General features: G+C 40.7%; 1 protein-coding gene across 2 annotated transcripts in view; it reads right to left on the bottom strand.

Annotated features, from left to right (window-relative positions):
• Nucleotides 1–16,106, bottom strand: part of MIA3 (MIA SH3 domain ER export factor 3) — a 37,535-nt gene extending 21,429 nt beyond the window's left edge. For both annotated transcript variants that reach the window (XM_054021720.1, XM_054021721.1), the window contains exons 1-5: nucleotides 15,949–16,106; nucleotides 14,093–14,226; nucleotides 7,237–7,326; nucleotides 3,266–6,230; nucleotides 1,945–2,235 (exon numbers count right to left, since the gene is read on the bottom strand). In XM_054021720.1, coding sequence (XP_053877695.1) covers nucleotides 1,945–2,235; nucleotides 3,266–6,230; nucleotides 7,237–7,326; nucleotides 14,093–14,226; nucleotides 15,949–16,096 — 3,628 coding nt within the window. In that variant the 5' untranslated portion in view covers nucleotides 16,097–16,106. The remainder of the gene's footprint in view (nucleotides 1–1,944; nucleotides 2,236–3,265; nucleotides 6,231–7,236; nucleotides 7,327–14,092; nucleotides 14,227–15,948) is intronic.
• Nucleotides 16,107–16,384: the final 278 nt, after the last annotated feature.

Here is a 16,384-nt window from a genome sequence, read left to right as displayed (position 1 = left end):
TGAGGAGGAATCTCTGCTATGTTCTTTCAGAAAATGGGGATACTTCTGTAGGTGAAAAAGCAGGATTCCGAGGGATTTAGTGTTCTTAGAAGGCAATGTTAATATACTAAATTTAGATGAGTCTGGCCTGAATCTGCTGAATCTGCACTCTGGATCCAAACTTAACTATTCTGACCCATCTCATAGAAATATGGGAATTTTCAGACTAGCAATCTGGTACATCCAGTCCAGTACCAGAGGCTTCAGAGGAAGGTGCAAGAAACCCATAGAGCAGACAACTGTGGAATCAGCAGGCCATTAGCACAGTTTTTTCCTAACCCCTTTAAACAAGAGGTTAGTTTATGCCCTAAAGCATAAGCATTTATATTTTTACATTTTTCTCTCTAACATACCTCTGGCTGATCTTTAACTAAAATACCTAACATGATTTTTTACTCTTACTGTCATTACATCATATATATCATTAGGCCCTAAGCAAAATAAGCAGTCATGAGATAAGAGGAAAGGTCCTCTCATGGATCATCAGTAACTGGTTGAAGTATAGGAAACAGAGGGTAGAAATAAATGGTCAGATCTCACAATGGAGAGAGGTAAATAGTGGGATTCCTCAGAAATCTGTACTAGGACTGTGCTGTTCAACATATTCAGAAATGATCTGGAAAAGGGAGTGAACATGAGGTAGCAAAATTTGCAGATGATACAAAAATCACTGACCAAAGCGGAATGCAAAGAGTTACAAAGAGATATCACAGAATGGGATGACTGGGCAACAAAAAAATGAATTTTTTTTGTTTTTACAAAAAGTGAAATTCAATACTGGTAAGTGCAAAGTACTTGAAAACTGGAAAAGTACTGGAAAACACATAATCCCAATAATACATACAAAGTGAGGGGGTCTAAATTAGCCATTACCACTCAAGATACAGATCTCTTGAGTCATTGTGGATAGTTCTCTGAAATTTCTGGCCCAGCAGACTGAAGTCCTCTGTCTAGCCACAAATAAGATAAAGGCACAGATGGTACTATTGCAATTTACTCTACAATGCTCAGCCATTGTGACTCAGTTCTAACCTGGACTCACTTGTAGGAGTAAAAGGACAGCTCCAGGCCTATTCAAGCCTTAGCCTCTCCACTGAGACTGCAAACAACAGGCTTGGGAATGTGGACATTTTGTCCACTGGGAATTGAATAGTTGCCACCACATTTCACATATGCTAAACAGTCATCAGATGGTCCTGTGAGCCTGGGCTGAATTCAGAAAAGGACAGGCTCCATTCCCTAAAGTGAAAATCTTATTGTATGCAGGACTGGGTAGATTTTTACAGCGCTGTATACATTTTTTTTAAAACAACCAGCTACCAACCCTCTGAGTCATATTGTTCCCATTGCCTCTTTTTTGTTAGCTTGTGACTATTTTAAATTTGAAATTTGTATAGTGTGTTGATATATCATAGAAGTTTTATACTGGGTAACTGGAGATTAATGTGAATCACTTTCTCTCAATCATGTGTAATAGTAAAGTGAGAAGAAAGGATGGTCTAGTGCAGGGGTGGGCAAACTATGGCCCAGGGGTCACATCCGGCCCTCCAGACATTTTAATATGGCCCTCGAGCTCCCGCCGGTGTTATGAGGATAAATACATTAAAGATTGGGAGGTACTCTCAAATACATGGTAATGGGAGCCATATAGGTACCAAAGATAGAAAGTTAGATTGTCCATCAGGTTCGGCACACCAGTCTGAGTATTAATATTAGAAACTGCATTTGTGCTATTTTTGTAGTGCACAAACACAGCAGAAGACTCTTTCCACTGACTTTAACAGGAGCTGAATTGCAATTATCAGAATCATTGAAAGATTTAGGCAGGATTTGCCAGGCATAGCATATTAATGTCAATTCAACCATACTCCTCTTAAAAATGTTTTAAAACATCAAGAAAATTACCTGCAGCCAAATCTTCTCTGTTACTTTGAATTGGCCCAAGGGACGTATCCGCCAGTGACAATCCCTTCTCAGTATCAAGGATTTCCTGGGTTTCCTTTTTATCCAAGAGCCCCACCTCTTCCACAATATTCATATCTGGCTCAGGCTCCCTCAGTTTAAGAGCCTCCTCCTCCTCTTCAGTATGCTGTACTGGCCTCTCATCTTCAACTTGTGGGAATTTCTGACCAATTTCTTCAGCTGAACTTGAGCTTCCCACAAGATGGCTATCATATTCAGTTTCTTTTACAGTATCTATAGTAGAGAGAAAAGCATAGATGTGGCATAGTTGGCTTGTCTTTCTCACTGGCAGCTGTATTGAGTGAAAGTTATTCAAAGACTGTGATTGACAAAGCCTTACCGATATCCTCCAGTAAATATATTCTTCCAGATGGCTATTTTTTTGTTCCAGCATATTTTTAGGCAAATTTCAGTGACACCCAATTAAATATTTGCATGGAAATTATGCAAGGTAAAAACACTGACCAGATGGAAGTTTTACTGAATCTCAGTAACAAGAATGTATCAGAAAATAAATGGCTATCTATTTGCTTCTGTTAAAAGTGCCCTATTTATACTAGGGTTTTGTACTGCCCTTCATCTTTGTCCCCATCACTATTATCTGACTAATCAGGCAGGCATCAGCAAGTCTCTGGTGGACTTCATGAAGCCTATGGCTCATCTTCCTTGCCAAGGTTGGCATGCTCAGTATTTCCTCCACTCATTCACTGTGTTTTGATGATATATTGTGGTGATGGGATTCTTATCTAGATATTTTTTCAGTGCCTAAGTTTAATATAAAATCATTACACATATCAGATAAAGGCACAGTTAAAGGCAGCTGCTGTGGAAGTTCAGCACCTACTACATATTTCTAAAAATTCACTGCATGCCTGTAATTTTTTTTTTTTTTCAAAATGAGGCCCTGTGTGGATGGGTCTTTCCTGACACATCCAATCACTTCAGTCTCATATGCAGGAGGCCTGTTCATCAGAATGAAGCAGATGGTTGCGGCTCAATAGCCGTCATCTCTCTCTCTCAGGGTTTATACGGCCAACCATCAGCACAATATCTGAGCCCTTCCACATAAAAATTGATTAGTAATAGTGAAGTTCCAAATGGAGTCTGGGTTTCTTTCCTCCTCCCACCCCGCCCCACCCAATTATGCTATAAAAACTCTACTCGGAGTAGGGTTATATGTTTGTTTTAGGGGTTTTTTTCCTCCATAGGCAAGCAAAAACAACTCTCAACTTCCTCTGAGCAATTGTCAAACTTAAGATCCTACCTGTACCAGGCATGTTATAATCCTTCTCATGTTCTGGAACAGACACAAGAGGTTCACTCTCACTAACAGATGAGTACTTGTGCCTTAACAAATATATTAATTCCTGAACATCATCCATCAGTGCAGCTTCTTCATCCCACAAATCGATTTCTTTCACCACCTCTTCTTTATTTTCTGCTTGCCTTGCATCTAAAACATGTTCCACAATTTCCATTATCCTAGATTCTGAAAATGTAAGGATCTGGTCCAAAGCTTGTTCAATATCCTCATAATCATGATTACCCTTTTGCGCAAGATCCAGCTTCAACTTCATGTTGTGAAACATGGCTTCTACCCTGACAATGTGCTCGGGCCCAAGATACTTTTGTAAACGTGCCACTCGCTTTTCATCAAGAAATTCTTTTATTATAGTGAGCTGCTTCACAGCCTCTCTGTATCCTGGCTCCACAGCTTCATGTGTGGTTACAGAAGTATCAGCAGGCCCTGTCTGCTCTATTACGTTCTGAATATCTTTCAGGTCTTTCTGCACAAGATCCTCTAAGAGAGGATCTTCTGTTTGATTAAAGTCATTTTTGCTGTCCACTGTTTCAAGGGACTTGTCATTTGGCAAAGTCCTTTCATCCTCTTCTTCCACTTCAGGTGCTACTAATCTTTCTTCTATTTCTGGAGACTCCTCGTCTTCTTCCATCTCATTCAGTTTAGCTCCACTGAATTGTATATCCTCCTCTTCATTCTTGGTCTCACTCAAATCTTGCATGCTGTTCTTTCTGGCATGCTTAAATGTTGTGTTTGCTTCCTCTCCTGATTCATCGATTTCATAAACAGGATTAGCAGTTCCTGAAATAGCTCCATCTGGTATTTCCAATTCTGGGTTTGTACTTTCTCCATCTAATTTATTACCCTGTCTATTTGCAAGCCTCTCTTTTGACAATTTTGCACTCGCAGCATTGTCATCGTCTAATAGTTCTTCCTCTGCTTGACTTAGGAGGTCATCATCTTCTTCAGCTTCCAACTCTTCGGACAGAAATTCTGGTTTTACTGTTTTTTCTCCAACTATTTCGGTTCCAAGAGCTTTGTCTTTATTTTCATCCCCACTATGAGCAGTGTCTTGTTGGGTCAGCCTCTCTATCTCAACATCCTGTGTAGTGTCTGTGGATATTTCTTCAGTTGCTATTTCACCAATACTTTTTTCTAGTGTCTTCTTGCCTGTGTTTCTGGAAAGCTCTTGTTCTGCATCTTCCTCTGAATACCTGGTCTTGTTTTCTTGTTGCTTAGATTGCTCAACAGCTCCTTTACTCGTATGCTGATTGTTCGGGTCTTCTTCCTTTTTTCCCCTTAGTATTTCAGTTTCTTCCTTAACAGCAACATTTGTTTGATTCTCATTCTCAGGCACCCTTGTTTGTTCAAAATCCTCTCCATTTTGTTGAATATCTTGTTTCTCTGTAGCAGATGTTTCATGCTCTCTTTTGCCTTCTAAGAGGTCAATATCCCCCAGGTCACTTTGGGATGCACTTTTTCGCTCCTCCAGTGGTTCTGGTAGAAAATTGATGGATTGCTGGTCCCCAGATGCTTTTTTTCCCTTTATTTTCTTCCATAATGTTTTGGGTTTTGTATCATTTTCCAAGCTGTCCTCCAAAATCTCCTCCTCTGCCTTTTCTTTATCTTTCAATATTTTATGAAGAGTAATTCCTTCTGGATCATCTTTGATGTTGCCTACAGGTGGTTTTAAAGCTTCTTGCTTTTCTTCAATGGATAATTTAGACTCCAGGCTAGGAATAGCGCTAGGATCATGCACAGATGTGCTGTGCAGTTCTTCAGTAAATGATTCTGTCTTATCATCCATGAACTCTTCCTCATACTGTTTAGTTTTATTCATTTTTTCCTTTGGATCTTGGCCATCTACAACATGTTTTTCCTTTTTGAGAAGGTCTTCTTCCGTTAGATCTTCAAGCTGAACTGTTGCTGCTGTTTTATCCTCCTTACTAACTGGGATCACCTCATCTTCTTCCTCTTTTTCTTCCATTGAATCAGACTTGCCCACATCTGTATCATCATTTGTTCTTTCACCCCCTCTGCGAGTTGGAAAGATAGTGTCCTCTACAGTTGTTAATAAACCCGGATAGTCTTTTTTCTCATTATTTCTTTGGGTAATTAACTCTGCAGCATCCTCAATGGTTTCATAGGGTTTATTCTTTTCTGACTCATGGTCAGCATATTTACTAGCTTCTGAGTCCACTGGAGTTTCTTCTTTTGTAAATGACAGCAAAGGAATTTCTTCAGATTGTTCCTTAAGATCTTCTAGCCACTCTGTGTCATGAGAATCAGTATTCAAATCTTCATTAAAATCATCCTCCAGTGATGTCACAAGGCTAGTCATCTCATCATCAGACACAAGGGCATCTGCAGTTGAGCCAAATTTTGTTTTCAAGTCCATAGATAGTTCTCTGTTTAAAAGTGTATAGGCATCAATCTCTTCACTCTCCTTATCTGATTCTTTGGCTGTACCCTGAGGATTATTAGACTTTTTGGCATTTTCACTTTCTAGCACTTTTAATTTTTCTTGTAGCATTCCTTCTGAGTGAGGATGTGCAATTTGGTCTCCCTGAGACTTTTTTTCATGGCTATATATGTTGAGATCATCCCTCTCAGATTTGAAGAGTCCCTGTACATTCTCAGTATTTTCAGAAAGAAAACTGACTTTTTCTTCTGTTTTGGTGAAGCCTTTCTTGTTTTCTTCTGGAACTGGCTCAAGAACATCAGTCTCAGAAACATCAAGGGGCTTTACAGTATTGGACCCTTCTGTCTCCTCCTCCTCTTTGGTTTCTTCAACAACTTCTGTCCCTGGAGCATTCAGTTCAGCTTTGCCCCTGTTCACCGCAGTTTCTTCCGAAGATTTTAAAAGCTCATCCACATTATAGTTATCAAAATTATCTTTTCCTCCATCAAAACAAACAAAATCAGTTTCCTGGAGCAAAGGGGAAAAAAGCATTGTCAGTTGTCAGAGAGTTTTTTCTATTACACCAATGTAAAAGGTTCAAACAATTTTCTTTACCATTACACATGTCTACACTTTTCCATTAACTGGGGACTAAATCTTGAAGTCTGTAATCAAAACTTCCATTGACTCAATGGGAGTTTTCTTGAGTAAGGACTGAGTAGAAAAACCAAGTAAGGACCTTAGGATTCCAAGCAGTGGGCTAAATCCTAAGCAGTCATGAACAGATAGGGTGTCGATGGCAGAGTTGGGTATATTTTAAATAATCTATCATGTGCATCTTTGAAATTGGAGCTATTGTCAGTAAAATGGCAAGGACAAGTTCTTCTTTATCAAGTGGTTAGCATATAGGGGGTGCCATCATAAATAAATAGTGATACAAACTAAATGTTTGTACTTACACAATACACATGGGACAAAATTCAGTCTGATCCTGCAACCTTACTCACATATGTATTTCCAGTATTCCTTACTCAAGTATTCCTTACTCACATACGTATTTCCAGTAATTACAATGGCGTTACCCATGTGAATAAGAGTTGCCGAATCAGACTGATAACCTATATGCTAATAGAGTTAAGCAAACAAAGAGGCTTACACAGTTTCAAAGTTTCTCTCTAAGTTCCAGAAGTTCTGGGAAACAAACCTATTCATTCAGAGTTTGTATGAAACAGCCTCCATACAACCCAGCCAGTAACATTTCTTCGGGGATTCTGAGACCATTCTATGTATAGTTATTTAGTCACTTTTTGTCAGAAGAAAGAATGTTCATTTAAGACAAGTCCAGTGTTCAAATTATGGTGGATATAGACATATATACACACAATATTAGTTCACTGACTGAAAAGTAATTACAGTTTTTTTCCTCCTAGGATTATTAAGGTCCCAGTTCTCTCTCTCACTGATTTCACTCACAGTTCAGGAATGAGCCCTAAGTGTAATAAAGCCAGTCAAAAAAGTCACAATCAAAACTTACATCTGTTGGTAGTTCTAGCTCATCACTCGTATTATAAATATAATTTATTTCAAGTAAATCCTTTGGAAAATATCCAAATTCACTGCCAACCTGCCAGAAAAAAACCAACAAAACAAAAAGAAAAGTTTCAATGTAAAGAAGCTTGTAAAGCCACATTAGAAAAAAAGTGACTTTAAAAATTACAATTAGTAGTTAAGAATACATGAAGTTAGATATTAAATCTAAATATTTCTAGACATACAGGTTGTTACCACAATAAATTGGTGAAACGGAACAGTAATACATTACACTTGAATGTTTAATTTGAGATTCTAAACCAGGGATCGGCAACCTTTGGCACGCAGCTCGCCAGGGTAAGCCCCCTGGTGGGTCAGGCCACTTGCCGTATCCGCAGATTCGGCCGATCGCGGCTCCCACTGGCCACGGTTCGCTGCTCCAGGCCAATGGGGGCTGCGGGAAGCTTACCCTGGCGAGCCGAGTGCCAAAGGTTGCTGAGCCCTGTTCTAAACATTAATTAAGCCTCACAACACCTTTGTGAAGTAGGGAAGTATTTCTACTCCCCTTTCAAAGACAGGGCCAACTAAGGCATAGGGCCACATAGCAAGTTATGGGAAGAGTTTGGAATGAAACCCAGGAGTCATGGCTCATAGCACACTCTCACTGACTTCACAAATGCTCCGATCCCTTTCTTGTGCACAATTAACAAAAATATCTTTTTGTGATAAGGCCTGCAAAAATGTCACATTTTTAAAGCAGACAACCAACCTCCTCCATAACTGTATACTTCTCCCCTCACATTTTGAAAAGATTTCTTAAAGCCAGCTTTTAGAAAACACAAAATTGCACCCGAGTTATTGTAAATTGCTGAACAGTAGCCTTTTATCACACTAATATTATCTACCTTAGTATCAGTGTGTAAAATGTGACCCTCTTTGCAAACACACTTGTTCTTCAGTAGCTACTGTTTCCAGGTGAGCAATAGCTGCAGGTGGTCAGTAAAGAGTAAGGTGATGTGGTGATCAAATGCAAACAGTGGGAGACAAAAGCTCTCTTATCACTTGCTAGTTAAAGATCCACAGAATAATGCTCTCACTTGGGAGCTCTGATAACTGCTGTCAGGAAGCCAATATGAATAGCACAGTATTGCTTCAAAGATTAGATAGCCAAAGCAATGAGAAACTGGCAGACACCCTATTAAGAGTACAGAGTCCCTAGAAAGCCAAAATATGATCAAGAATAAAACACTGCTCATTTCCTTGATATCTTGATGTTTTTATTGTAGGAGCAAGAAGGCAATTGCCAATATTCTTGGAGAGTCTGAGTGAAGATCGTTCAATTAAGGATCAAAATAAAAAAAGAACATAGTTCACTCTATCAAAATAATTAGATGGGACACATTCTGATATCAATTACTCTGGTTTATAAATCCAGAGTAGTTTCCAACAGTTCAGTGACGCTCTCTGGATTTGCCACAGTGCAAATAATAATTAGAACTTGGTCTAGGTGTGTAATACATAGATATAGTAATACACACATAAATGAATAAAATTCTGAAGGGAGATGGAGTTTCCTTTGTTAAATATTTACCATTCAAATCCTAAATTAAATAGCTGTGGAAACTAGTTACATAACAATAATGTTTACAGAATTGATATCATTTTTTTGTATACCTACAGGGAGAAGTAACTGCTACTATATTTTAAAAAATCCCGTGTATTATATTTGCGATAGGAGCAAGCCAAGCAATTAGCCTAGAAAAGCTAGTTCAAATCCCTTCCCCTTTATTCCCATAGAATAATGCTATCTTTTTCTTCACCAGTTAATATTCCATTTTTCAAAGACTCTTTCAAGTGCAAAAGCCGAAGCCTCAAAGTAGCTTCCTTATAGACTAATCTTAATGACAACAATTAGGCATCACAATTTCACACTACTTTATTATAATCCAAGCTTCCAAGCATACAACTCCCTTGCCATGACCCAGATTGCAATTTAACATGGCCTATGACAGAAAAACTTACTCCTATATATTGCCATGCATGCAAGGAAAAATATTCTTTATTCTATTCAGTAGTGATTGAGGCTTGAAAGGAAAATAGAATGTCACGGCAGAGAATGGAGGGAAAAAATGCATCCTGCAGCCTATCTGGGAGATGCTCCTAATTAATTGGCAGCTGAACTGATCTGCAAATGAGACATGGGTTTAAACACACTTGCATCTAGAATTAAAGAACTGGCAGTCTCTGAAGTCTGTATGTGTCTGAGGTAATTGTCCTTGTAGTGTCTCCCTATGACAGCAATCTCTAGTAGCTGATTCACAAAATGATACTGACATCTTTATACCACAAAAAGCAATCGCTTCACACCACCTGCTGAATACCACAATGACAGAAACCAGAAAGAGGAAATATTCTCCTATGTCTGAGTTACAAGGTTCAGCTATTATTTAAAAATAAAATCCACAAAAGCACAAACATCATCAGGAATATTCTCACTTACAAGGATCCAATACAGCAGGAGAGTTGGTGCAAAGAGATGGTTAGATTGCTCTACCTTTTTGTGTAGCCTTTGTATATCATTCAGAAAGAATCAAATGTTAAGAGCAATTCCTGAACTCCATGTGGATCTTCCAGAAATCAATTCTCTCTCACACTCTTTGTTTTTAAAGTAACTCCATCCACAACCATGAGTCCAGAGAAAGGTGGCCACAAGCCAAGTCCTTTTTTTGGTGTGAGGCAAGAAAACAGAAGGAAACATTTATCTGGTACAGGACTGAATAATGTTCCATCCTGCACCACAGAGTACCGTATATACTTGACCATAAGCCAGTTCGTTTATAAGCCGACCCCCCCTGCAAGATGGATAAGTAAAAATGGAAAATTTTTACAACCCGTTCATAAGCCAACCCTATAATTCAGGGGTCAGCAAATGTTGGCTCCCAGGCCATCAGGATAAGCAGCTGGTGGACCGAGATGGTTTGTTTACCTCAAGCGTCGGCAGGCAGGGAGGTAAACCTAAGTAAACAAAGTGTTCCGGTGAGCCAGCTCCTTACCCTGACGGGCCAGAACAGCAACTGGTGGGGAAATTTTTTGGGGGGGGAGAAGCTGGGAGTCAGGGGAGTAACCCCTGTGACCACCCCCCATATGACCCCACCCCTAGCCCAGGACCCCCACACTCTCCCCATCCCATCCCTTCCCATCTTATCTGGGGAGGGCCAGAGGAGGCAGTCTCTGGCCTGGCTGGAGCTGCTCCAGCGGGGGGGCAGCGTGGCCGCAGCCTGCTCCGGCGGGCCAGACCAGGCGGCATGGCCGCAGCATGGTCCAGCGGGCTGGGCTGGGTGGCACAGCTGCAGCATGCTCCGGCAGGCCGGGCGGCGTGGCAACAGCCTGCTCTGGGGGGTGGAGCCGAGCGGTACGGCTACAGCCTGCCAACCCCGGAGCTGCAGCTGCTTCGGAGGCTGGGGAGAGAGCAGCATGGCCAAAAGCGGAGAGACTCTGGCCCCACCTCTTCCCTTCTGGCTTTGCTGGCTGTGCTGCCTCTCCTTGCTCCCTCTGTTGGGGGAGGGGCTGTGTCCCACCTCTCCCTCTCTATACCCATTCATAAGCCGACCCCCTTCTCTGGTGCTTCCCTTTTTTACTAAAAAAATTCAGCTTATGAATGAGTATATACGGTAATATATATTTTTGTGGGGTAGAAATCAGAAGTCTAACACTGAAAAACTGTTAGTTTAAAAAGTGGCAGCTGTTTGAAGCTGCTCAGAGATTTGGGATATTAGAGATTCTGATAAAAATGTGGGCATGATTATAAATGTGGGGTGTTTTTTATTTTGGTGATATGGACTGTTCATGGGGCGGGGGGAGTGGTAGAGGATACCTTACAGAGACAGTAATATATGGAGTTAAAAAAGTATGACATATGAAGTATGACATGGCCATCAACGCTTCGTGCTTTGAGGAAAACCTGGCAGCAATATTTTCTCTGAACTGATGTTTCAATGGAATTAAAAACAGAATTATTCTTTAACACTCTGAGCATTTTCCATTGTACTAACAACAGAGTAGATCCTGCAAACCCTCCGCATGCAGAATTCCCCTTGACTTCAATGAGAAATCCGCGTACAGAGGGCATCCAAGAATGAACTCAAGACTAAGATGCTATTCTTGCAACAGCTTGAAGGATTTTTGCAATCATCAACAACAGCTTGAATAGAGAGATGAATTAATAGGCAAGTAAAAGAGCATGTAAAGCAGTGAACAACTGCTTTAGATTTTCCAACCTGCATTAACCCTTGCTCATCTGATCATGGTCCTTCAAGTCACCCATATTTATTATGGCCCTGATCTTACAAATGACTCCACTTGGACACAGTCACTTGCAGGATGGGGACTATATGTATAAATGTTGTTTTGGAACGAGCCCAGTTCTTTAGTAATTCTGATCCTTAAATACAGTTTCATCGGGTGGCCCAAAGCAAGGACAGAATAACTATAAGTGGGTTAGAAATAGCTATAAATTCTTCTAACAAATCAAATTCCCCATATTTAAGAGCCAATAAAATTAAAGTTTATGGTGGAAATGTGTAGTAATACATTTCAGATGATAAACTGTTTATGCAGGTTGCAATATAATCAGCTGAACTCCTTGTATGATAAATAAGTACAGTATCCCTGTAGTTACTTCTTGGTTTTATAACTCCCTCTTATCCCTACATAAAAGGGCACTGAAATCAAATTTGTCCCAAAATTTAGTAGTTGTTTTTAAAGGCACATTTCCAAAGCCCTAATATGAACAGAAAAGGGTCTATTTACATACATTAATTGAGGTTTTGAAAACATATATAAATAAGTATCCATCTGAAAAGCTTGCAACCTAGTTATTGCAGCATTGTCTTATCAGGAGACGCTGAAAGTGAAACTGACTAGAAACTAAAAATACAAAAATCAAACTGATTAGTCTTTTTTCATTGTTGGCTAGACATGCAGAAAGCCACCTAAATAGTGAAAAATAAATTGGATTTTTAAAATTCTTTCAAATCTAATAATATAAGGTATTATTTTTTAAACACAAATTAAGACTTTTGATTTGGGTTTTTTTAAATATATTACCTTAAGCTTGACAATGTGCCTTTAAGATACTGGTGCTAGCTCTGTTAATGAATATGGTTAAAATGTTGATTCTGCAATTTCTTGTCTGTTGAATAATCTGTGGGCCTGATCTTGCAGCCCTTGCTAGCTTGTGAGTAGGAGCTGCAGGATTGGGCCCATGTGTTAGCTTTTTGTGTTTGTGGAGAGCTGGCAGCCCTGGAAACTGGTGCCATCTAATTATCCAGGTTATTTATGGCACAGTACGTGTCAGAAGGGAATTGCCAGCATGATAGAATTATAAATTCTGCTTCTTTCACCACATGGCACAGCTTTCCACTTTCTTCTATGCTATTTTAATTGGATCCTACTATTACTATGAGGCTGCCTGTCCCCACCCTAAGCAACACCACCTGCCAGTGCATGAAGCCAGTAGTCACACAATAAGAGCAGCCATGGCTTTGTGAAGTCCAGTCCAGCTCACTGAGGCACAAGGACTTAGTTGTCAACAGCAGCATTCATCTTTGGAAGCAAAACAGTAAAGACATGAAGAAGAGCAGGGGAAAGACAGGAATAAAGAATTTAAGGGCATGACCCCGCAAGATGCTGAGCATCATTAACTGCCAGAGATACTAGTGAAATCTGAGGCTGATCAGCACCTTGCAAGGTTAGACTTTTTGTATTTTTTAATAATCTTCTTTCTTCTTCCCTGTGAGTGCCCCCATTCCGCAGATCTCGTGTAAGCAAAACTACTTCCCACTGAAGTCAACAGGAGTTTGCCATGTCATGACTTCAGGATCAGGGTCTGAGAGGGTTTGCTGAAGGGGTCTTCTTTTCCTACTCAAGTGACCTATCATCTTTAAACAGAATAAAACAAAACGACAGCCTTGTCTAAAGGTCTGTTACAGTCTGATTATGAAAAAATTACTATCGTGAGTAGTCCCACGGAGGACCCTAAGTTTTACAAACACTTCCTTATTAAAACTGAAATAATTGTCGAAGTTCTATTTACTTTTCACTCTTTATGCCTTTTTTTTTTCTTTACTTAATTTGGACAATAATAAAACCTAGTCAATTGAACGATAGGATGATGAGTACATAAAAAGCCATAGGCCACCGTCCTGCAAAGATTTATTCACTTGCTTAAGTTTATGCAGTCTGTGTTGCGTCACTAAAGCCAATGAGACCACACACAGCGTGCAAAGTTAAACAGATGCTTTGCAGGACTATTTTGGCATAAGCTTTCGTGAGTAAAAACCTCACTTCTGCTATGCATCCGAAGAAGTGAGGTTTTTACTCACGAAAGCTTATGCCCAAATAAATCTGTTAGTCTTTAAGGTGCCACCAGACTCCTTGTTGTTTTTGTAGATACAGACTAACACGGCTACCCCCTGATACTTTGCAGGACTGGGACCTTAGTTTCTAGTCACTTTCAGGTTCTCGTGTACTAGCACAATGTTCGGTCCGCAAAAACTGTAGGGGAATTTTTAAAAAATGGAAAAATATTTCTCTTGCTTTATTTAATATATGAAAAGTTAATTCTTACAAAACCTAATGTATGATCCAAATATGACCCAATAGCATCCCTTAAAAATAAAAGTGTGTGTTAAAATCTTGTCTCAAGTGAAAATTACATCTGTTACACTATCTCTTCTATGTAAAAAAGTGAAGTGTTTTCAGATTTTTGAAAAGGAGCCAAAGAAATAAAGATGATTGAAATGTACAGTGTTAAAATGGCCAATACAACTGAAATAAAATAAGTGTTTTGCAGTACTTACACTTCCAGCCCAAAGCTCAGTTGATTTTCCTATTAATTTGTAATACACATACACTGCTTCTCCTTCTTTCAAATTTATAAAGCGACAGTCTGGACCTTTAAAATCCTGCTTTGCTTTCCCTCGATACATCAACACTGTACAAAGAAAACAAAAACAAAATATAGCATTTTAAATAAAGCACAGTTCCCTGAACAGTATCTGTATTAATTAGCAGGAAAGAAGGCCTTGTTGTATGCAGAATATGGCTAATATATTTATGGGCATCTGGTCAAGGGATAAGAATATATGACTGATTTAAGGGACAAAAACTTATATGGTAATATTAAGATTGTTTCATGATGTGATGTTAAAAGTTACAACCTTTATAAAGAACTTTTGAAAATGTTAAAAGTACAATAAGAAAGAGGTATTATTATTAATAATAATTTTAAATTAGATAGATCCAAAGATGACACGTGCTTCATGACTAATCAGCTTTCATGTTATTCAGTGCAGAAATTATACCTGTAGAGGGTGGAGGTTTGTTTTGTTTTTGAAGAGGGTTTTTGCAGGAGGAAGAGAGCTGGGGAAGCTAAAAAAAACTGGTCAAGATCATCAATTTATGAAATGCAAGTTCATCAAGGTAAGTCTTTAGGAAGTCTGAACAGCAAGGCAAAGTCTTTTTGTGGTACAATTATTTAAAATTGTATGATTATTTTTTGTATAAAAGTAAAAAAAAATCAGATTCTTGCAGCTTATGCCACAACAATTCATTTTCTAAGTATTTTGGAATGCTTATTCTTGCAAATCTGTGTCAAAGATGATGGAAAATTATTTCTACTGGACTGTCAATATGCCAAGTGTCAGGTACCTTTTCAGACTGAACTCTGGAGCATAGCATTCTGTCAGACAAAAGAAATACAGTAAGTCCCCTAGGGAGACAGGAAATGCCTGAATATTTGTATATTTCCAAGAACTCAGGTTGCTCCAGGTTTACTTGATGTTGGGAAAGAAATAACAAACACACACATAAAGAGGATGAGTTCAAGTGTTGCTTGTTTCTGTGAAATCCATTTTCTTTGCTCTTTGTTTAAAAAAAAAATTAAGAAAAAGAATGGATCCTCTCTGCCTGGAAGACACGGTTTTGTTTACAAGGAAGGGGAATTCAAACATTTGATGTTTACTAAAAATCTAAAACACAAGCAATGTAATACACCAGGAAACTGGGAGGGAGACTTGGCCACCCTCAGACCAACAAGGTTAGCAAACCACTAAAAAGGGTAATAACCCGAACGCAGGAGTTTTCTACCAGCACCGAGCTCCCCTTTGACACCGGGCCTCCAAAAATCGGAGTAGTTTTTAAACACATTTCTTCCCATAAGAAGAGGCAAAAGCTTAGACAGAAAACAAGAGAATGTCTCCCTCCCTAGCCAGATCCCCCAATAACCAGCCCAGGTCCTTGTCCCTCTCCCTTTACACGACACACTAGGCGGGGAAGGCAGGCGGCGTACTTGCAAACAACTATTTGTAATAAACTAAGCAACAAGTTTCCAAGCAATCTTTAGGAAGCCGTGGGCGGAGGGGAGGGCACCAGGCATCCCTGTCCCCCTCGACAAGAGAGAGGCAGCGCCGGGAGAGAGTAACCTCAGCATCTCCCTCCCCACAAGAGGGCGCTTGGGGTGGAGCAGTGGTGTGGGGGCGCAGGGTGGTAAACCCAGCATCTCCCCCTCTCCGCAGCAGGGGTGACCCAGCGGGCCCCCAATCACTGTCCCGTGCTGGGAGGGGCCCTGGAGATGCCAACAGGTCCTGGCCGCCGCCGAGCAGTCTCACCGGGACCGGACCTCCCGCGGGGACCCCAGCGCCCCGCACCCACTTACTGCTGCACTCCGGGTCGGCGCAGCGCTTGCGCTCGGCGAAGCGCCGGTCCAGGTGCTTGGCGGCCAAGCAGAGGGGCCGCTGCGCGGGCAGGAGCAGGGCGACTAGGGCGAGGAGCAGGAGGGAGAAGCGCGGTCGCGCTGCAGCCATGTTAGCAGGGCTGGCGGCGGGGGGAGGAGGGAGCGGGGCCGACACGTCAGCAGAGCCGGGATGGAGGAGGATGTGGAGGGAGGAGGGACCCGGGTGGGAGGGGGAAGAGGAAGAAATCCACCGCCTGTCCCAGAGTAGAGGCGAGAAACCCCTCCCCTGCCATCCCAGCCCCAGAGGACAAGGACCCCTCCCCTGCCATCCCAGCCCCAGAGGAATTTAGGGACCCCCTGATGCCCCATCCAAGAGACTGGCTGCTTTCACGAGACTCCTACCACGTCCATCTAACCT

The sequence above is a fragment of the Malaclemys terrapin genome, chromosome 3 (genome assembly GCF_027887155.1).
Source record: "Malaclemys terrapin pileata isolate rMalTer1 chromosome 3, rMalTer1.hap1, whole genome shotgun sequence".
NCBI classification, from domain to species: Eukaryota; Metazoa; Chordata; order Testudines; family Emydidae; genus Malaclemys; species Malaclemys terrapin.
This window is presented reverse-complemented; position numbering and strand designations above follow the sequence as displayed.